The sequence below is a fragment of the Solea senegalensis genome, linkage group LG7 (genome assembly GCF_019176455.1).
Source record: "Solea senegalensis isolate Sse05_10M linkage group LG7, IFAPA_SoseM_1, whole genome shotgun sequence".
NCBI classification, from domain to species: Eukaryota; Metazoa; Chordata; class Actinopteri; order Pleuronectiformes; family Soleidae; genus Solea; species Solea senegalensis.
Genome location: NC_058027.1, coordinates 2,102,125 through 2,125,113, shown reverse-complemented (window position 1 = coordinate 2,125,113; position 22,989 = coordinate 2,102,125). Strand labels below are relative to the sequence as shown.

At 41.4% G+C, this 22,989-nt stretch overlaps 2 protein-coding genes across 2 annotated transcripts in view; both read left to right on the top strand.

The window, feature by feature from the left end:
• The window catches only part of swap70a (switching B cell complex subunit SWAP70a), a 924,354-nt gene that overhangs the window by 135,937 nt on the left and 765,428 nt on the right, over nucleotides 1–22,989 (top strand). The window lies entirely within an intron of this gene.
• Nucleotides 1,356–21,938, top strand: pkd1l2a (polycystic kidney disease 1 like 2a). The gene is given in 42 exon segments (XM_044029808.1): nucleotides 1,356–1,712; nucleotides 3,356–3,514; nucleotides 3,615–3,803; nucleotides 4,412–4,522; nucleotides 4,967–5,114; nucleotides 5,330–5,559; nucleotides 5,652–6,062; nucleotides 6,161–6,279; nucleotides 6,371–6,491; nucleotides 7,111–7,309; nucleotides 7,388–7,499; nucleotides 7,585–7,726; nucleotides 8,302–8,373; nucleotides 8,537–8,662; nucleotides 8,899–9,041; nucleotides 9,125–9,304; nucleotides 9,401–9,538; nucleotides 10,590–10,736; nucleotides 10,823–10,947; nucleotides 11,026–11,146; nucleotides 12,265–12,393; nucleotides 12,471–12,696; nucleotides 12,780–13,043; nucleotides 13,046–13,281; nucleotides 13,710–13,811; nucleotides 13,900–14,078; nucleotides 14,624–14,770; nucleotides 14,859–15,058; nucleotides 15,755–15,981; nucleotides 16,068–16,284; nucleotides 16,564–17,039; nucleotides 17,841–17,937; nucleotides 18,029–18,169; nucleotides 18,253–18,438; nucleotides 18,527–18,857; nucleotides 19,418–19,551; nucleotides 19,639–19,766; nucleotides 19,841–20,001; nucleotides 20,763–20,973; nucleotides 21,099–21,200; nucleotides 21,278–21,409; nucleotides 21,498–21,938. Coding segments are annotated over 42 exon segments (7,503 nt in total). The 5' UTR covers nucleotides 1,356–1,390; the 3' UTR covers nucleotides 21,660–21,938.

Below are 22,989 nucleotides of genomic sequence, written 5' to 3'. Positions count from 1 at the left end.
CCCCAGTAATTCAAATCAAAACGTATCAAAACTCGTAGATTCATAATCATCAAAATTAAAAAAATGCCTGAAATATTTCACTTTGTGTGCGACAAATCTATAGTATATGCGTTTCACTTTTTGATTTTAATTGTGCATCTCATTCAAGCAAATGCACACACATTAAAGTTTCTAAGATCAAAAGTTTAAAGACAATAAATGGGTTGAATGAATTAAAAGGAAGCCGCAGAATTGCTTTTGTATATTAAATTTTGTCATATCTATCATTTACAAAGGAGGAAACTCAAAGCACAACTACAGCTGCAAAAATAACATATGCTTAATAAGCAGTAAGATAATACATATGTTTATCATTGTATTTTTTCATTACAAATAATAATAATGTCATATAAAAACCTTTATTACTGTGTGTTAAACCTCCTTAAAGACTTATGGAACAGTTATTTACTGTTTTCTTTATTCTATGAAGATTGTACGATGTTTCGTACGAGGAGGAAACAAAAATACTCAGAAATGTTCAAACATCCATTTGATCTTGATTTTAACGACATGTGTCAATGATCACATTAGTGATGGCTGAATTCCAGCTTGTTCATACTGGTTTGCTGTTAATTACCCATGATTTCTTTTTTTTAGATTAGCCTTCCATATACAACAATGTACATCATTATATTTGTTGATTTAGTATTAATGCCATAATAACCACACACTATTATATCTATGATATCATTATGTTTATTAGAATATAACTAATCAGTGTCAGTTATTTCACGTGACCTCCCTCTTACATTTGAACCACAGCAGTACCCTTGTTTTCTTAAACCCACATGAAGTGGAACTCTAATTCTCTAAGTCATTAATAACAGCTGTGAAAAATATCTTTTACACCAGGTTTATTTAAAGATATGCTTATGACACATGTTGTATGCCAAATACCAAAGATCACAGGATTGAACAGACATATCATCATCAGTTCCTCGCTCAAAGGTAAATATGACTTTATTACTTTGCTTAAACAGAGATAGAGATGTCTTAACTTCTGAAAAACAACATCAGATCCATGAGGCAGTTAAAGCTTTGAGTGACACTTTGATGGGAGCAGGTCTGAAAGAGAAGCTTATCTCACTGTGCAGGTTGTGGAGCCCCTGCTGTAATAGAGACAGCGGGACAATCCCTGGCTGTTGACACTTGTCATGTCCCCTTTTACAACACGCCTCAGCTTTGTTTGTGCTCGACAATCATGGGCCAAACACAAAGGTGGTCCGCCATGAAGGAAACCATCCCAGTGTCAGGCCACGATGCCCAACAGCTGATTAGTGTGAGAGCTGCTGACGTCAGAGCCCTTTAAAGTCCTGTCCTCACAGACTGTGACGCATGGACAGATGCTGACATGGACGGCGCTGCTCTTCCCACACTGACTCTGACGGCTCTGCTCCTCAGCTGGGCTTGTTACGCTCAAGAAGACGCTGAGAATCTGTCCTGCCCAGACCACCAGGAGGGCTTTGACGGCTCCTGCTACGAGTTTGTGGCCCTGCAGCGCTCCTTCCTCAGTGCCCAGGGATGGTGTGAGCGAGGAGGAGGACACTTGGCCTTCATCCTTAACGATGAAACGCAGCAGTTCCTGCAGAAGCACCTGCAGCCGGACAAGGACTGGTGGCTTGGGCTGGCACCTGCTGCTCCCAACCTCACGCTGGAGTCTGCTGCCACTGAGGGTGAGAGGTCGTGTTTGTGTGTGTGTGTGTGTGTGTGTGTGTGTGTGTGTGTGTGTGTGTGTGTGTGTGCTGTGCTTTAACTCGGGTAGCATCACATCAGACGTGAACACCACACAGTGCAGGTGTTGTATCTGACAATAGAACTGTAAAATATGTAATATACACCCATACATTTGTTTTGTTTATTATTCATTCTGTTAATCACCAGACCTTCACACACTTGTGCTGTAACTTTGCAAGTACAAACAGCAAAATAAATGAAAGTATTTTACTTTAAACTAACAAGTTTGGCATGTTGATGATCATCATTTAATAGAAGTGATTTCTTGTGTTTTACACATGTGCAGGCGTTTAGAAGAGTTTATGTCCAGCTACAGCCAAGTGTATCTGAACAAGGACAATATAACACCTGTAAATTCATAAATTCTGCATTTGTATTGTTTATATTGTATTGTTTATTATTCATTCTTTTAATCACCAGACCTTTTTTATACTGCTGATTTGACAAGGCTGCTAAAAAAGACACTTTGACACACATGTCAAACCTTGAATCGTCGACTAATCAACTACTCTAAATGACATAAATGTTGTCTCACTTTTATTGTGGTAGAGTCATCTGTGCAAAAGGGATGCTTTTATTTTTGAGAGGCTAAAAATACCGGAAGTAGGAGAAAAAACGAGATAAACGTAGTGCCAATTAAGGCTACAAACGGAGTCTCAAGCACTTTGCGTGATATGTTTTAGCCCCTGACTGACAAGGGCACACGGTCTGTATATGTTTTATTTGGTATTAAATGTTTGGAGTTGTTTTTAATCTCAGTTAGTACTTTATAGAGTGACGTGTGAATGTTATGCTAGTAGCATCACTTCATTATTACTTGATTAGCATCATCCTCTTTTTCAAGGAAACATGATATATATATATAGTTGGTTGATATGGACAGTTGTACACATTTCATTGCTATATTCCTATATCAATGTGTTTTTCCTAAAATAGAAATAACATGTTTGGGTAGAAATATTGTACAATTAGCACTCCAGTAGAGGTTGCCCAAAATAGCATTTAAAGAGGAGTTAAAGGGGGATAACTCCTATGTTCATGTGAGTGAAAACTTATTTTATTTAATTTGTTGTCTTTTCATTAGCTCTTAGGATAAATTAACGGCTTGTTTGGAGTGAATTAAGTTTTAAATAAAGCATTCTGAACCATCAGTAAAGGAAGCAGACCATTATATATGAATAACTACCTTGTTAGTATCTTACATTTAAAGTATTTTTACCTTATATCTAACTATCACATTTGGGATGTTTGTCATCATTTAATAGAAGAGATGTTCCGTGTGTTTCATGATTGCCTGCTACACTCCGTTATCTCCCTGGAGCAGCAGGTGTAATGAGAGATATCGCTGTCAAGTGGCCTGATTTACAAACTTGTCTTTATTTCCCATCACAGAGAACAAATCTCTATCATTCATCTGTCACCAGCTCCGCCTTTTGCTTTGTTCTTTTATGATCCGTAGTTTCATCTGAACAATTAACACACCACAAAGAAAGGAGGACGTTGTGTGTGATGTATTTGAACTTTTTCTGTCTTTGTTTCTGTGTGTGTGTGTGTGTGTGTGTGTGTGTTACCGCTCTCTCAGGCTCCCTTGCATGGCTGGACAGCTCAGATGTCAGCTACAATAACTGGGTGAATTTGCCAGATCCACAAGCGGCCTGTGGACACATCCTGAGACATTCAGGCTTCCAGTGGGAAGCAACAGTCAACTGCAGCCGGGAGCTCGACTTCATCTGCCAGTTTGGTGCTCGCTCCAACATAAATAATCACACACAGTATCAGTGTCTACTGTTGTTGTGTTTGCTCTTGCTGATTTATTCCCCCCCACCCTCTTTTACCCTCAGATTCTGGGAGAACCATTGCATGTCATGGCCAAAACGCCACACTGCAGTGTGGTTCGGGTCAGGTGATCGAGATCGTTGACAGCTTCTACGGACGAAAGACAATTCACTTCTGCCGCTCTAAACTCACCGCTCTACCCACGTCCTCACAGGAGGAGTGCAGCTGGATAGATGTAGTAGACACTGTCACAGGTACGATCATGAATTATGGTTTAAAAATACAATTATCAATATAGAAAAGTGGAAAAATACATTTTAATATGATAATATGACTCCATTTATAAACGTTCACCTGTTACTTTGCCATACATTCAGGTATATTTGTATTTACAGTAGAATCTATGGGGACTTATTGTTTGTGGCTTTGTTAAAAGATAAACAGACCAAAATAAACGCCAACTCTGTTTTTGTTTCACGCTTTGTGCCGGACACAAAACGATGATTGCTCCATGGCTGCAGACAAAAGGATGACACTGCCAGAGGAGACATGAGACAAATCCCCTCCTATAGGAGCTGAATAATGGCTTCATATGAGTCTAGAATTCACTTTACAGGAGAAGTTCATGCAAAACAACAGCGGTGATTCTCCTTATTGTTCATAGACCTCTGTGAAGCTCGATTAGCGCTTTTTTTTATTGGAGGGATTTTAAAAATCAGAATGGGTAATTTGCATTTAATTGGATGAAAGTTGAGAAATCCCAAATAATTCCAAAGAATTATTATAATCCCAAAGAAATTCAAATAATATTCCAGCTTCATTTGGCCATGTCATGACTTGCTTGACTTCTGCCTCCTTGCAGCTCATTGCCATGGACTGCAGGCCTGTCAGGCTCCAGTGGATCTGAGCTCTTCCGTTGAACCGTGTCCTGTGCTGGGAAGTTACCTGTCTGTGGAGTATCACTGCAAACACGGTCAGATACATGAGTTTGTCCATTTCCGTCCTCTAAACTTAGACTTTTGGTCTCTAAAGTAAATCTGTGGATCAGGGCTGTCAAACACAAATTTGGTCTTTATTTATTGAATGTATTTCACGGCATAAGTTGGTGTATGGACGACTGTTATAAAATAAATAAAATAAAAATAAAATTGCTCCCTGGGAAATAAAGGCTTTTTATCTCCTATCTATTTATTCACAGACACTAAAGTAAAGTAAAGTAATACTAGAAAACAGAGTCCAATAATGTGCCAGTGTCTATTATCTATGTGTCTTACCCCCATATTGATTACGGGTGTCTAAAATTGATTGTTATCACCATGTTGTTACTGCGCTGTAATATTAATGGTTACTTTTCTATTTTCTCTCAACATGAACCTGAGTATTATTGAATCACTCTAACGCTGTGATCTCCTCTCAGGTCTCTACTTACTGATAAGCAAACTGGCGGCCGTGTTTGATAACGTCACCATCACAGTGAAGTGGCTCCTTCATCCGTTTCAGGGGAACCTGACGTGCTCGGTCAATGCCGGAGACGGACACACGATTGATCCATACAGCCCCGAAGAGTGAGCAGAACTTTACATTCAACCAGATCACTCGTTATCAGTCGATCCAACAAATTCACTCATCATCAATCTCTTGGACATACAGATTCCCTTAGTTGTGCACAAATGTGCTCTTGACACAATTTCATTTGTGAAGCACTGTCGTAGCTACTCCAGAGCTGTAGATACTAGAACTGTTGTGATGTAACTTTGGTTTTTACTGCGCGTCTTCACAGGATGGAAAGCACCATCATGCACAAATTCAGCCGCCCCGGTGTGTTCGTGGTGGTGGTGGAGTGCACCACGAGTGACTGGCACGTCACAGCTCAGAGAGCCATCACTGTTCAGGAGCCTGTGGGAGAGTTTAGTGCCATCACATGCTATAGCAGGAACGTGTCAACAGAGGGCACTAAATGCAACGCTCTGTATGGACGTCCTGTTCAGATCCAGGTGATGATGGAGGCTGGTGAGTAAACATCCATCTAAACATAAGCAAACATGTGTCTCTGACTCAAACATGCTCATAAATTGAATCCCTTTTCTTCTTGTCTTGAAAAGGTACAAATATTTCCTACACTGTTCGTCGTGAAGAACATTTGGTTGCAAACTCATCCGTGGACGTTGGCATCAAACCTCACAACGTTACGCTGAGTTCAGCTGCGGTGGAGGAGCTCGGGCCCGGCTGCCACAACCTGACTCTGGCTGCGTCGAACAGTGTCACAGCGCGCACCGTGTCCACAGATCTGCAGCTGTGTGTGCTGCAGCCTGTGGAGTACCTGCAGGCCTCAGTGGTGTCAGAGGAAGGCAAGTGTCCAGACTCAGCTGACATGGTCATTGATGTTTCTCTGGAGCTCGGAGCCCCGGTGCAGCTTCTCTTCAATCTCACCGGAGCCACGGAGACACGGTCTATGAGCAGGGACCTGCTCGACGGCAGCTCACAGGTTTATACCTTCTCCAAACCAATCGAAGGTAATGAAAGAAAAACACTGTGCTGTTATTAAATAGAAAATAATGATGATTTTATAATACTGCATGGTGTTTAAATACAAAATGTTTCTTTCTGAAAGGACTGGTAAAGATTCAAGTGCGAGCCACGAACGCTTTCTCAGCCTCTGATGTGGATGTGGACCTGGAGAACGTCCTGGAGGCTTGTCAGAATCACTCAGCACATGAACATGAAACCACAGTATGATGAACGCCTATATTAATATGATGTGATATCATATTAATATGACCGTATTTGCACAGATGAGTTGTGTTTTTGCTCACTTTCACAGGCAGATGTGAGAATAATCGCTGCTCCTGACTCTTTGAGCGACTACAGTCACAACGTCACACTGAGAGCAGCGGGAACCGAAGCCTTACCCAGCACAGGACTCACGTTTGAATGGAAGTGTAGTAAGTACAGTATCAGTCTACTGAGCATTAAGCAATAAAACATGTGATTGAAATAATTACAGCAGGATTGTTTTTATTCTAATGCTCATATGATCATGTTAATTTTTTTATACTGACATGATTCTAACATTCATTCACCAAAATGATATATTTGTATTCCACCACATCCAGAAATTGCATATATTTCTGTAGCAAGTACATTCTTCTCAGCAGTTGGTTCCCACTTAATTTCTGTTGATGCACACAGAAATCAGATTATCAGAATACACGTCGCCGTCAGGATTATCAGGTTCTCATGGAAGTCATATACAAGACACATGTAGTCAAGATCATGAACTGATCTGATTAGAATTGGCTGCTCATGTGACTGTGGCCTACATTTCCCCATCTGATAATCCAATCTCCCTATTATCAGTGTCTAATTTGAGCGTTACTGGTGCCACGTTTCAGTGGATCATCATACTTGTTTCACATTCTGGTCTCTGGCGATCACACCAGACATAAAACTGTGGTCGTTTTCACAGCTCAACATTCTGCCGTGATGACACTTGTGTATAAATATGCTGTACTGATGCTGTGTTTGAGGACGTTTGTATGCTGTTGAAATCTTGTTTTACAGAAGGAAACTGCATGTGCAGAAACATAAAACAGGATGAATTTCACATCATCGAGAAAGACTGCCTTCCCAAGCCCTTTGAATTTTTCAAATACACTTTAACTGTGAGGAAGAAAACCTGGTTCAGGGAGTGGGCAGATCTCGGTTCAGTCTCTAAATGCATCACCGTGACTCCAAAGGAATTCACCCATGTCACCATCAGGTAACAAAATCAAGTAAACAACTGTGGTTACAGATGGTTTTAAAGTTTATACTTATATGTTATATGTTTGTTTTGCAGTTGTGATAACTGCTCTCCTGTGAATGTGGACGGTGGTGTGAAGCTAAGACTGAGCTGCGTGACAACGTGTCCACATGTGGTCTGGTTCACTGAAGACCCCAAACCTGTGAAGGTATAAGTCTGAAACAGCACGATCCTCGGATGATTTTTTTCAAAATAAGACCTGTGAGTGTATTAACTGAAGATGTTTTCCTCAGACTAACCTTCAAAGGTGTTACTCCAGAGCAGGAAGGACGCCCCCTGTTGACCTGCAGGATGGCAGCACTGAATATATCGTACAAAGTCAACATCTGAAGGTGTCGAGGGACACGCGGCAGAACATCACTGTGATCGCTTATGGTGATTTCTGTCTTAATCTCTTAACACGACAAGAATTAGATATGTTTCGTTTCCATAATCGATTTTCAATCTTAAACGGATCTGCAGTGATAGGACAGGTAGTAATAAACGTGACATTTAAATTTAAATAAACGAGCACAAATATTTTGATTAAGATAAATGAATTCTTCTTTAAATCTTAGAAAACATTCAACCTGCCAATCAGAAACCTTTACAGATATGTATAAAACCTAATATAGCCCAAAAATTCCAAAATAGACAGTGTGATGGTCCCAGAAAATATAGAAAATGAGCTAAAATGCATGAAAACGTGCTGATTTAATAAACATAGTTTGTTTTAAAAGGGTTAAACTATCAGGCTGTAAAATTATGAGTAAATTATTATGTAAAGTAATAAATACTAATTTATATAATTAATAGAATGATAAGATTCCATGTTGTCCCTGTGATGGACTGGTCACCTGTCCACTGTGTGACTCCGCCTTTCACTCTATGTCAGCTGGGATTGGCAATACTGAACAATTTTCACATTGATTTTAAAATACATGTTTTTCTTCCTTTCTTTTTTTTTACAGGCAATAATGAGCTTGGTTTTGCCAAATACACTCTCCCCGTACCTGATCCTGAACCAACTGAGCCACCTCCGAGTACAACTGATGCTCCCGCAACTGATGCTCCCACAACTGATGCTCCCACAACTGATGCTCCCACAACTGACAACTGAGGCTCCGACAACTGATGCTCCGACAACTGATGCTCCGACAACTGATGCTCCGACAACTGAGGCTCCGACAACTGAGGCTCTGACAGCCCCGAGTCCTCCGTCCTGCAGCATCTCCCCCACATCAGGGACTGTACTTGATGCCTTTGACATCACCTGCAAACCCAGCTCCTTTTGCTCTGAGGGCTGCTCTTATTGCTTCAAAACTGACACTGGTGAGAATGCACATCATTAAAAAGTGGAGAAAAGAGGGTGAAAAATGAATGTTGAGTGTTAAAAGCCAAGAAAGTGAGCTTATGAGGCTGCAAATTTGAGATCGCATGGCTGTTACACAAGCATCAAGTAATAAAAAAGACTTAAAATGTTTGTGTAAGACAATCTGCCCTACAACAATATGCACAGAATTGATTTAGATGAATAATCAACAGTAATGGTTTCTTGTGTTTTTAAGGCACACATCTACGTTGCAGCAACACAAACGAGGTGAAGTCCGTCTTCCTGCCTCTGGGAGACGCGAACAACGATTACAGTTTGTCTGTCGTGGTGACTGTGAAAAGTGGAAATGAGAAAACCTCCACGACTGTCACCACTCAGGTTTGTCAGCATGAATGTCAGAGACGACGGAGAGGTAAAGAAATCTAAAGTGGAAATCATTCATTATTTATCTTAAACTTTAGGTACAGCAAAGTGTGTCCAGTGCGTCGGTGGTGGCTCTGCAGTCTGCAGTGGAGGACACTGTGACTCAGTTAGAGAAGCAGGGTTTGCTCACCACTGAGGCTCTTGGGCAAATATTTACCTCAGTCTCAGACATTCTGAATGCAGAGGACAACGAGGAGCAGAAGGATGCGAGGACCGAGGTAACCGAGTGTGTCTGAAGTTAAAACTGTTAATAATGCACTGCTGTTATTTCAGCATGTGTTAATAATCAGTGCTGCTCTCTGTCTGTGTTTCAGCTCAGGCAGCAGATGCTGAACAAAATGGCCACAGTGCTTGTGGACTCACCGAGCAACTCCACGCAGGAAGTGCAAGTGACGGCCAGAGCTGTGGCTGGACTCACCCAGCGCTCGGACGAGCTCAGTCCTGCTGCTCAAGTACACGACTCTGGATCAGTTCAACAACATATACAATAACAACAATAATAATAATGAAGCTGCCTAAAAGTATTTTTGAACAGTTTACAAACACTCACCTTGTCTGTGCTCACAGCAGAAGCAGCAATACTTGATAATCAGCAGTGATTACAGATCAGTGCACCATGTTATATTGATAAATTGCACATTGTTCCCAAGATGCTCTAACATTTTAGCTTCTAGGGCAGGGGCCTCAAACTCAAAATGACCTGGGGGCCCGTGAACTTCTAGTGTGGTCAGGAGGGGCCGGGTCAAGTGAAAAAACGGTTTAGTGATTAGAAATTAAATCTGTTATGTCTCGATAATCCATTATGTTGTTACCATTACAAATATTCACCCCATTTCAAAATAAAAGTGATAAAACACATTTATGACATAATTAAAATCTGTAAATAACAAAAACAGACAAAAATAAAACGCTAAATCAAAATGTACATGTAGACGAGTGTAATTAAAACACTAGACAAGCTTATATATAATAAAATGTTGAATTTAATGATTTTAACAGCGACTGGCGTGCAGCGAGTTTGAGACCCCTGTTCTAGGGACTTAATCAGCCAAACACATGGCAGCGACTCAGTACATTAAGTACATTAAGCACATAAGACATGGTCAAGACGACCTGCTGAATTTCAAACTGAGCATCAAAATGAGGAAGAAAGGTCACACACACAAGTAGCAATAATTGTGCAGAAGTAACAGAATAAATCATTTTTCTTTTCTTTTTGTTCATGAAAACGAGCCAAGTGAACATTGAACTGTGACGTATTTCCAAATGTCACAAATTCAATCCGTGTGTTTATATAGTTGGTGAAAATTAAATTAGTTTTTCATCAGATTGACACTCTATATAAGACACTCTATAGTACACATTCTTATATATAGTATAGAATATAGTAATGGAAAAAAGCAGCTGAAATGCTCTGTGTTCTAATGGTTAAGCAACTGGAAAATCAATGCTAAAGTTAAATGTGTGGACACAGATCGACCTCTGTTCACTTTTGTTCTTCAGGAAGAAGCAGGTTCATTGTTGGTCGACCTCAGCTCCTCCCTCAACACCATCAGTGTTCATCAGGACGACAGCGACGATGGAAAAGTCGTCGAAGCAGCTGCACCCATAGTTGAAGCAGCCAGTAATATTTTAAATGTTTCATCAAATGTGAGATAAAAAACACTTTTAACATTGTTTCTTTGTTCCATTTTCTTTGTTCCAGTCTGAACTAAACAGATTTATGTTTGCACCAGAAAAAAGTCTCCGATTTTCTTCTGACTGGGATCAACAACGTTCAGAGTGCTTTGCTGACCAATAAAAAGCTGGATGGAAACCCTGCCATCATTGATTCTGGTCAGATCAGTGTGTACGTCAACAGGTAAATGAAGACTGGAACATTTACTTTACCGGTGTTTGCAGAGACTCCTGGAATGACTGTGTTCTGTTCTGTCCGCAGAGTCTCTGCAGAGTCCATGCAGATGCAAGACATAAACGTACAGAAGAGCAGCTCGTCCAGGTTTTCCTTCCCTCGACTGCCTGATGATGTTGTTTCTCCAGAGGAGCCGATGGACGTGAGAGTAAGTGACTCTACAGTAATGTTTAAGTGTAAACTTTAGTTAAGAGACTGTATTCACACTCACACTCACAAGGTACAATGTGTAAAATTTAGCAACAGTTCTGTCCTGGAGCCTCCTGTTATACCTCGATCATTAGACACTTCAGCTTTCTCTCATGTCATCTTTATGCTGATGATGACTATTCAGCTGTTCCATAAACTTTCCTCCTTAATCAACTGTTTGATGAGCATCAATCAGTGGTTAAACAACCATCGATCATCTACAGCTCAACTCTGACAAGACAGAAACCCTGGTCATTGCCCCTGATGGGAAAATCCCACTGATCATGCAGCGGATCAGTTCCTTAGGCTCGTGTTTGTTGTTTGATTCAGAAATGTCTAAAAGCTAATCAGAAACTGCTATTTTAACAGCTTTTGCGTCAAAGGCTGAATTAAGAAATGATCCTACATGCTTTTATCTCATCTCGCCTCGACTATTGCAATAGTCTTTTTACTTGTTGGAATAAAAAAGGAGCTGGACCGTCTGCAGACTTTTACACATCTCCCCTATTTTAGCATCACCAGTCACCAGCGTTACCCGTTTGTTTTAGAATACATTTTAAAGTCATTGTGACGACTTTTAGAGCTTTAAATGTTCAGGCTCCTTCATTCAAATACATACATACAAAACTAGAGGAGACTGTTCCTTGCAGATAATAGCACCTAGACCTTGGAATGCTTTACCACTTACATTGCTCTGTGTAACATGTGTCCACTCTTTTAAAAAGCAGCTGAAGATCTGGCTTTATAAGCAAGCTTTTAGTTGAACCAGGCTTTTAAATGATTGTCTGTGTATTGTGTTTAGTACTTTGGTTGTTTTTATTATTTTATTATAATTTTTATTGTGAAGCACTTTGTGATTTTATATCTGTGAAAGGTGTTCTATAAATAAAATGTACTTTTTTATTAGTAAAGTTGCATGTTGCAGGTGAATGATGGAGAACCTTCAAGCCTTCAAGATGTTTAGTTTGTCCATTGTTGGCTTCTGTAAAAACACTGTGGTCCAGTATTTCCGCCTTTGTGAACCTGCACCACATCAGAATAAGTTTAAATGAATCTAAGTTTCTTTCTCCCTCCTAGATGATGAGCTTTGAGAAGAATCCATATTCCTGGAAAGAGGGAAACATCACAGGAACGGTGGGATCAGTGTCTCTCACCAGAGTCAACGGCTCTGCCATTCCTGTGGAGAACTTACCTGAGGAGATCGAGGTCATTTAAGAACAAATTAGAGACACTTTGAGTAAACTGACCTTGGACAATGCTGATCGATGTTTTTTTATTTCCAGATTCTTCTACCCAGGCCTGATGAAGGGCAGGAGAACAGCACAATCATTGACCTTGCCAATTTCAGCACAGTCATAATTGACGTCCCGTCGCCGGATGTCACGCTCGTGCTGAAGATGGAGCCTTCTGAAGACATTTCTTTCATTGTGTTGCTGGGATTTAAAGAATATCCAGATGATGAGAATTATGTGGCAAAGGCTCAGATTCCCCAAGAGAATTTGAAAGAAGGTAATGTTATTAAAACATGTTCAATGATAAACACATGTAGGTCTACACTTTATTTTGAATATTTTTGTGTCATTTTACCACAGAGGAAAAATACACCTGGGTGCTGAGTCCCCAAAACAGAACAGGAGATGTCGGCGTTCACTACCTGGTTTTGAAGCCCATTGTTGAGCCCGGTGTCAAATCCATCAACGCCACAGTCGCCGTCACTTCCATCGCTGCCCAGTGCAAATACTGGAACGAAACTCAATCTTCCTGGAGTGAAAATGGCTGCAGGGTGAGTTAAAAACCTAACATACGTCATCCACACGGATCAGCCGTGACGTTTAAAGCTGCTGTTGTTCTGTTTGTCTGCAGGTCGGTCCACTGACGACGCCTCTGGTCACTCAGTGTCTCTGTAACCACCTGACTTTCTTCGGCAGCTCGTTCTTTGTCATGCCAAACCTGGTGGACGTGTCGCGCACGGCAGAACTCTTTGCGACGTTCACTAACAATCCTGTGGTGGTGTGTTTCGTGGGGGCCATCTTCGCTGCTTATCTGGTGGCAGTGGTCTGGGCTCGCAGGAAAGACATCCAGGACTCAGCCAAGGTAAATCCAGGCCATGTGGGATCGAATGTTACAGGTTTATTGAATGTTTTGTAATATCAATACTCTTTGACAAACCAAAAAACAAAAGCGGCGTACGGGAAAAGGATTTGTCAGAAAACCAAAAGACGTCTGATCAAACCAGAGCCATGAGAGTCAGATCATCATGTCAATATTCATAAAAATAAAAGAGAAATAAAACCAAGAAGACAAGTCACACAAGAGCAATCAAGAGCAAATAAATGAATAAATGTAATAAAACTGTGTCGTTAAGGAAGAAAAAGACAACATACAATTGAGTCAAGGTTTTAATCTTTATCTGCTTTGTTAGGTTAAGGGGCGTTTAACTTTAAATCAAATATGCTTTATTGTCTTGTATAATCAATATAAATGTTACTTCCTGAAAGCTTTGTCTTGACTTGCACTTGTAGGTTAAGATAACAGTGCTCGAAGACAATGACCCCTTGGCTGAGTATCATTACGTGCTGAGTGTCGGCACCGGGCATCGCCGCGGTGCCTCCACCTCCTCTCAGGTCAGTGGCGTCTGATGAAATGCAGAGATAACAGAACACGTCCACCAGGGTTTCTGACTCTGATACACTTTGCTCTTTTTTGTCGTAGGTGACCATCACTCTGCTGGGCACAGAGGGAGAAAGTGACCCGCATCACCTGACCGACCACGAGAAGCCGGTGTTTGAGCGGGGCGGGGTGGACATGTTCCTGCTGACCACACACTTTTCTCTTGGAGACCTGCAAAGCATCAGACTGTGGCACGACAACTCGGGAGGATACCCTGCGTGGTTAGAGCGCAAAAGATTTAGATTAAAGTTATTGTTAAAGGCTCAGTATGTAAGACTTGGTGACTCCTCACTCACCCCTCCTTTTCCCAAGTGTGTCAGGGAACTGAAGTGGCCTCTTCTTCCTGATTCTTCTTTGTGTAGTTACCACATCACGTATCACAGTGCCCAATTTATGCCCTGCTTGGTTTTTTGTCCATTTGGGCTCCTGTAGAAACAAGGTGGCCTTTTGTTTTGAAGCTGTTATACATTTATACAAATTTCTTTCAGTAAACCTTCCTAAAATTTGCACACTAGACCTCTTTTCTGGCTATTGTGACACAGAGTGATATAAATATTTAGTTTATAAATATTTAGACAATAGTAAGTGTTCCTTTACCTTTGTTAACAAGTTACGGTGTGAATCTTCCACCTCCCTCACCTGATGTTAGGTGGTGAAATAAAAGAAAACTTACTATTGTCTAAAAAACGAACCAAAAAACAAAGTTTAATGAGAAGACATGATGAACTTTCACAAAAAACGATGTAAATATTGATGTCATGTGCAGGTATGTGAACAAAGTCATGGTGCAGGATCTGGAGACTGGTCAGAAATGGCATTTCCTGTGTAACTCCTGGTTGGCTGTAGATGTGGGAGAGTGCGCTCTGGACAAGGTCTTCCCAGTCGCCTCAGAAATGGATTTGAAGAGGTTTAGGTGAGACCTGTCACTCACCTGTTATGAATACTATGTTACTGTCACTAAAGCTCTAATCAATCCTAATTTCTCTTCCTCTCTTTTGTAGTAACCTGTTCTTTATGAAGACAGCCAAAGATTTTAGTGACGGCCACATCTGGTTCTCGGTCGTGAGTCGACCTCCGTGCAGCACGTTCACGCGCGTGCAGCGAGTTTCCTGCTGCTTCTCTCTGCTGCTGTGCACCATGCTGACCAGCATCATGTTCTGGGGAATCCCAACAGACCCGTCAGAGCAGACCATGGACCTGGGTAAGGAACAAACCACATAAATGTACATTATTTTTATTTGGTAAATGACCTCAGACAGGAATATCTGAAGGGGACAGTTTGTGTTTTTGAAGGACGGTTGCATGAGGAATTAATACAGTATCAACACTATGTTTCCATGGAGTTTCATTTTAGCTACTTTACAAAAGGCTCAGGCAATGAAATGTATGTCTGCTTAAGTCTGTGATGTCTTATGATCTTACTATTCGATAGCCTTTTCCTGCTGGAAACTAAAGATTGTAAATCACTCTTCATTGAGAACTTTGGCTCAATGACTTCGGCTCATTGAGAACTTTTGGCTTGGAGAATTTTACATCAGGAGTTGTCAATCCACTGTTGCCTCCATCAGTAAATTCACGTTATCTTTGGTGTTTGAAATCTTTAAACAGGATTATGAGTTGTGAGATTATGAGATGATTAATGAGTTCGCTTTTGTTTTTATGAACTTTGGTGCAGGAGAGGGAGAAGTTTACAAACCTGTATGCAGACAGAAAGTTCTGTTTAATAGTAAAAAATAAAGCAGTGAACACGTTGAAGACTTGCGTACGTGGCAAAGTCAGTACTGATAATGTGTTAATAACTCATCCAACCACACTGAAAATAAACTGATCTACCACTTTAATTCTCCCTGAAAAACTTCAGACTAAAGGAACCTTTGCCCATGAATTAATCTTACAGGTCACATCGAGTTCACCTGGCAACAGGTTATGATCGGAATACAGAGTTCAATCATCATGTTTCCCATCAATCTACTGATTGTGAGTATCTTCAGAAACACTCGACCGCGAGAGAGAACCGGCAAAAGAGACGCGTCCAGGCAGGGGAAGACCGGCCGAGTGTCTCCTTCACAGACGTCTTCCCCACAGAAAGAGCTGAAGGACATCACAGCAGACACAGTGATCAAGGTGAGGCCACAGAGGACACGTCTCTGAAGGTTAATTACTTTCCTTCTGCTCCATGTCTCATGAGCTTGATATGGTTTCTACATCAGGACATAAAGAAAATCGCCCAGTCGCTTTCAAAGGCCATGAAAAGTCCACTGCCCCATCAGGACGTCCATGCTGGTCAGCAGGCGGACATCAACACTCTGCTGTCTCTGGTGGAGGACATCATCAGACGGCAGAACCGAGCCGGCGGAGACTTCTACACGGACGCCGCCAAAACGGATCACACCTCCATCCTCAGTTTAGGTGCAGTCAGTTTACAAGGTAAAGTGCACCATAAATTAATGTAATGAACGTTTATTACATGCAGGGAAATGTCTAAATAAATAAAATAAATATAAATAATACTATAGGTAAAGAGATCTACAAATGACAAAGAATTATTGTTTTAATAAGTTGAAAGATAATGTTATGCAAGAACATTTAGAGGAATAGCACACGATATAAGAACATTTTAATTCTCCAGTAGATCAACAAATCATTGAGATCTCTCAGGTGTTTCCTTTGACGTCCCAAATGACGTGCTCGTGTGTGTGTGAGCAGACAACAGCATGTGCGAAAGCCCCGAGAAGATTTCAGACGAATCTCAGAAGAAGAGCAACAACAGCAGGTTCCTGTACCGGCAGCTGCGTCACGTTGAGAACGAGCTGGGTCTGTTGGGACCTTCTCGATTCCCAAACCCTGACAGCTACAACCGAGCCATGCATCAGGTCCAGGGGATGAAGGGTCTCCTGAACTTCCACCTGCCAGCGTCCAGCCTGGACGGTGAGCACTCTGACCGCAGCCCCAGTCCAGAAGAGGGCAGCACCGGTGGGGACTCGTCCAAAAGATGCTGTCCAGCAGGGCTGCCATGGTGGTTTGTCTTTATTGGATGGATCCTGGTGATCGCAACCAGTGGAGTGTCAGGATACTTCACCATGATGTATGGGCTGACATATGGAAGAGATCGCTCCATCAGCTGGCTCATCTCCATGTTGGTTTCCTTCTTTGAGAGTCTGTTCATCACCCAGCCTCTAAAGGTGAGGAGCATCACAGGATATGATCACAGTGTAGTTATTATTTTTCTTCTGTGTGCAGTGTGAAAATGTGTCATTTGACAATGGTTTGAATTAGAGCCGAAACAATTACTCGATGAATCGATTACTAACTTAACCGTCGACTATTTTGATAATCGATTCATCGGTTTGAAGCTTTTTTCATGATTAAAACAAGAGTTCTGATCCTTTCAGCTTCTTAAATGTGAATATTTTCAGGTTTCTTTGCTCCATAAAACAAAGAAATCATTAAAAGTGAATCATTTTGGTTTATGGACACAAACAAGACACTTGAGAACATCATCTAAGATTAATTGATTATGAAAATAATCCTTAGTTGCAGCTCGAGTTTGAATCTAATGGACATGAGTTTATATTTTGAAGCGTAATACATTTTCATAACATATTATATCCACAGTAACTGGAGCCAAATTAGTTTTTTGTGTTGAATAAAATTCTATTATCCTGAATTATCACTAAATTCATTTTTCAAGAAAAAGACAATAATAATCTGTATTTACAAAAAGATTTTTACTGTCATGCAGTTCATACAAGGCAGCAAATGACTCTAAAACTCTAAAATCTATTATTTAATTTCCATTATTTAATTTCTTTGTATCCATTTGTCCAAGTCCAACTCATATTTTTTATTTTAAAAAACATTCATTATTATGTCAGTAAATGAGCAATACTGCACCTCGTAAATAAGCTGATGAGTAAGTGTGCAGAGTTAATCTTACCTCATGGAGTTGTGTGATGTTGACATGAGGAAATCTTCTGCCGCAGGTTCTTGGTTTTGCTGCTTTCTTTGCTCTTGTGCTGAAGAAAATTGACCAGGAGGAGTTTGGAGAGCCTCAGATAGACGAGAGTCTCAGAAACACAGGCAAGTTTGTTTTTCTCTCTTTTCTGTGTCATTTCATTAAAATTAACAAAAGACAAACAAGAAAATAAAGTTTGAAATCGCTCATCCTCAGATGATGCTGACACTGTGCGGGCAGCGAGGAGAGACAGCACATGTAGCTTCTATCAGCCACCGCCTCCCACTGACATCGAGAGGATCAGGAACAACATGATCAAAGAGCGCAAAGTCTTTACACTAATGGGGGAGATTGTTGGTAAGATAAAAGACGTACCTACACACATCAGAAGATACAATCCACCAATCCACCATCCACTAAAGCGAGATGTGTTCATGCAGCCTACATGGGATTCATGTGGATGCTGCTCCTGGTGGCGTACGGTCAGAGGGATCCCAACGCTTACTTTCTGACACACCACATTCGCCAGAGCTTCAGCAAAGGGATCTCAGACAGTATGAGCATTCAGGACGTGTTCCACTGGGCAAACACCACTCTGCTGAGCAACCTGTTTGGAGAGCGCCCGGGTCAGTGTGTGGTGAAGATGCACACAACTCAAGCTTTGCATGAACGCCCTCCAGCAGCTTATGGTTCATTCTTGAAATCATTTTGCAGGATTTATCACGGACGGAAACTCAAAGCTGGTGGGTAACGCGCGTCTCCGTCAGGTGAGGGTGAAGAAAAACTCCTGCCATGTCGCTCGCTCCATGCAGCAGTCTCTCCTGGACTGTCACGCTCCGTACTCGTGGGAGCTGGAGGACGTGGGCTCGTACGGTCCAGCGTGGAGCAGCTCTGTGGGAGGCAACGTCTCCGTGAACCTGCAGAGCCCGTGGACGTACCAATCCCAGGGTAAACTGAGGGCCTTCCCCCTCTGGGGCAGTGTGGTTTTCTACAGAGGAGGAGGGTTTGTGGTGGATCTGGGGCCTGATTTACCAAATTCCAGTCGGTAGGCATTCAAATTATTTAGTTCAGGGGTCTCAAACTCAAACTACCCTGGGGGCCAATGAGTGTCCGGTCTGGTCATGAGGGGGGGCCGGTCATGTGACAAAACAGTCCAACTATGTGGGAAATTAGCTTGAAATCATGTCACAATATCCCGTCACGATGAAGCAATCGCTGAATTCATGACGATATTTCACAGAATTGCAAAGTAAAAGTGTTGAAAATTGGAAAACTCCCTTTTAACAGGAAGAAAATCTCTGATGGAAGCAGACTCAAACGTGTGCGGCCAACTGCCTAGACAGGTTGGGGTGAAAGGAAAAATATGCGACATTAGAGGAGAGGTGGGGGGAAGAAAGGAAGGAGAGAAAGGAAAAACTCTCAACCTTCGATGTTACTGTTATAAAGATATTGCTCACTGTCCTTGGCACTAGCTAACAATCATAATCAGAAGATCGTGGGCCACTTCTCATTAGAGTTTGAGACCTCTGATTTAGTGTAAGTAATTCAATTAAAACTGCTGCTGATTCAGTATTAGTTTGATTTCCTGTGTATGTGTCTGTGTAGATCCCTTCAGCGTCTTTATGACAGCGCCTGGTTTGACGTGTACACTCAGGCCGTCTTCGTCGAGTTCACAGTATACAACGCCAATGTCAACCTGTTCTGCATCGTCACGCTCATGCTGGAGACCACGGCCATCGGTGAGCATTCAGCCGCGTTCAGTCACGTCGGGGTGTGAGAGCGGCACAGTCGGTAACGCGGCTGCTGCACTCTTGCATTTCTTTCAGGAGCTTTCCAGTTCCGCAGTGAGCTTCAGAGCGTGCGTCTCTACCAGTCGACTGGCGGCCTTCACATCTTTGTCATGGCCTCTGAAGTCATCTACTTCCTCTTTATCGTTTATTACATGTTTGTTCAGGTTTGTGTTTATTAATCTCACCATTACCGGTGGTAATCTGTAGTAAAGATGCTGACTGGAACGTTTGACCACAGGGAAAACAGATGAAGCAGCAGAAATGGGCTTATTTCAAGAGTAAGTGGAACCTGCTGGAGCTGGCCATCATCGTTCTCAGCTGGAGTGCACTGTCTGTGTTCATCAAGAGGACTCTACTGGGGAACCGGGACATCTACTACTACCAGAATAACCGGGACCAGTGAGCGACAAGACAATCACAAAAACACACCCACAGAAATTATATCCAATTATATCCAGGAAACCTTTTTGAACATAGGTGTGAATATGTGTGTGTACAATACAATTTACAGTAAAGTAAAGGTAATTAGGTTTGTTGTGGTAGATAGAGCTGCAACTAACGATTATTTTCATAATCGATTAATCTGACGATTATTTTCTCAATTAATCATTTGGTCCATAAAATATCAGAAAACCTTAAAAATGTTGATCGGTGTTTGTCAAACCTGGAAATGATCTTCTTTTGTCCACAAACCAAAATGATTAACCTTTAATGATTTCTTTGATATCCAAAGCAAAGAAATGAAGAAAATACTCCCATTTAAGAAGCTTAAACAATTGGAAATCTTGTTTTAATCTTGAAAAAAGCTACAAACCGATTAATCGATGATCAAAATAGTTGTCGATTAATTTAGTAATTGATTCATCGATTATTTGTTTCAGCTCTAGTGGTAGATCAAGTAAAGAAATAAGGTATTTTATACTGTTAGAACCTGCTTGTATAGTTTTATATGGTAAATAAAAATCACCATAAGCTATATACAGTACACAATACACCAGTATTTCATTGGGACCAAAGTACAACATTAAACACAGTGCAAAGTATGTTTAAAGTGCAAACTTTACCCGAAAGGACAACATGAAAAGTGTTGGCACTCTGAGTTTAAATGTGTGTATAAACTGTGATTCAGGGCTCGTTTGCTTTTCACTCACTGTCTCCAGATATGCCAGTTTCCATGAGACAGCGCAGGCCGATGCAGTGCTGGGGTATCTGATTGCCTTCTTAGTATTATTGGCTACAGTCAAACTGTGGCACCTGCTGAGACTGAACCCCAAGCTGCACATGATAACATCGACGCTGCAGCGAGCCTGGACTGATATTTCAGGCTTCCTGGTGGTCATGACCATCATGTTTCTGGCCTACTCCGTTGCGGTGAGGAGTTTCCCACACTCGCTGCTGGAGATGCTGCGCTCCTTATCTGTAATCTGTAATCTGTAAAAAAGAAACATAACTCATTCCAAAAACGTTGACACGGAGATGAACTTTCTGCATTTCAGTCTAACCTGATGTACGGGTGGAGGTTATACTCCTATCGCACTCTGCTGGATGCAGCACAGACCATGGTCAGCCTGCAACTTGGCATCTTTAACTATGAGGAGGTGAGTGGGAGACTTAGTGTGTACTTAGATACGCAAAAAGCAAAGCAAACATTTACGTCCTCCTCTCGACCCGTCAGGTTCTGAATTATAATCCGGTGCTTGGTGCTTTCCTCATCGGCTCCTGCATTGTGTTCATGACCTTTGTGGTGCTGAACCTCTTCATCTCTGTCATCCTGGTGGCATTCAGTCAGGAGCAGATCCATCACAAGGTGACTCACCCACGCTGAGTGTGCATCCACTCTGATGCTTGCCTGCTTAATCCTCCACTCACACACACTGTACTCTCTCTTTCCACAGCCGTCAGAGGAGGAAGAGATCGTGGACCTGATGCTCATGAAACTCTGCAGTTTGTTTGGCCTTAAATTTAAGAAACAAGGAGGCGACGAACCGACCGAGAGGCCGTTTGTTCCGTCTGTTTCAGCAGCATCGACAAATTCTTCCATGAATCGGTCAAACTGAATGACAAAGAATGCTTTGTGTTTGTGTTTTATTGCTTTTCCTGTTAGCCTCTGTAATGCAAATCAACGTGTTGCTTTTGTGACTGAATATTAACCCCTGCACGTCTGCACCGACCTGTCATTACTAAAGAGTTGGTGAGGAGAGAGCAAAGAGAGACGATTGTTGTGTTATGAAGCGAGGCACTTTTCTTAGACTGCAATGTGTTTATTTAACAAATAAATGTGTTTCTGTTACTGCATGAAATGGAAATGTTATTAAAAGCATACAGTACGACTACAACTGAATGTCTCGTCAATTTTACTGTATGTATGCAGTCAAAATACACACAGTACTATAATACAGTCACAGGACGCCAGGCCTTTGTCAGATTGCCATATATCGTCAATAACACCAGGTATTTGGCAGCTTTACTCCACAGTCTAGTCACTTAGACAGTTAACATGCTGTGGTTTTCAGGCGTCTGCCACCTCCAATTTATTAACTCTCACAGTCAGTGGGTTGGAACCTTTAAATGTGTCTTTGCAGGATTTGCAGTGGGATTTTCTGTTTTCATTCAAATTAAAATAGAAAAAAACAAAGTAATAGACCAAACACTGCACCTAATACATCTAAGAACAATTCAAATGCATAATGCCTACGTAAACAAGACATCCTATTCACTTTATTTGTTCACATGTGTAAAGTATTTTAACACATGGTTATGTTTCCATTAAAATAAGCTGAGATTTATCTCTTAGAACAAACGAAAAGATCCCACACGCTGTCCATCTTTCATCCACAGATTCATTGCTGCGATGTTTCAGTGCTCAGACCAAATGTCTGCAGACTTACATTTTTTTTTTGAATTGTGTTGTGATGTCTGTCCCCATAAAAAGGTGTTTTATGGCAGACACTGCTATAGAACTTTGTGGGGTGCAAATATTGGGTGTCACCTCACTGCTCTATAACACTGAGCGATATTGATTATTAAGGGTTAAGGTCAAATGACAGCAGCAGAGCAGGAAGAATATGTCGGTGAGACCAGCTAAAGAAGGAAAAGTCACCTGAATGCACTCATTCTTCTTCTTCTTCCATCCTCAACCTCTCCGATTGTCTTCATGAAATCACAAGCTGGTTCACTCACAACTTTCTCAGATCAAACAGTGATAAAAACCGAGGTTCTCCTCAGTCTTTCCATTTCAAATGACAATTCCTCAGTTTCTCAGGAGTCTGGGTGTCATCCTCGATAGCACACTATCCTTCCAAGCTACAACTACTAGTAGAAATTACTCAACATGGCGCCCCCATAGTGGACATGTGTGCTCTCTCTATTATATGTAAATATCAGATA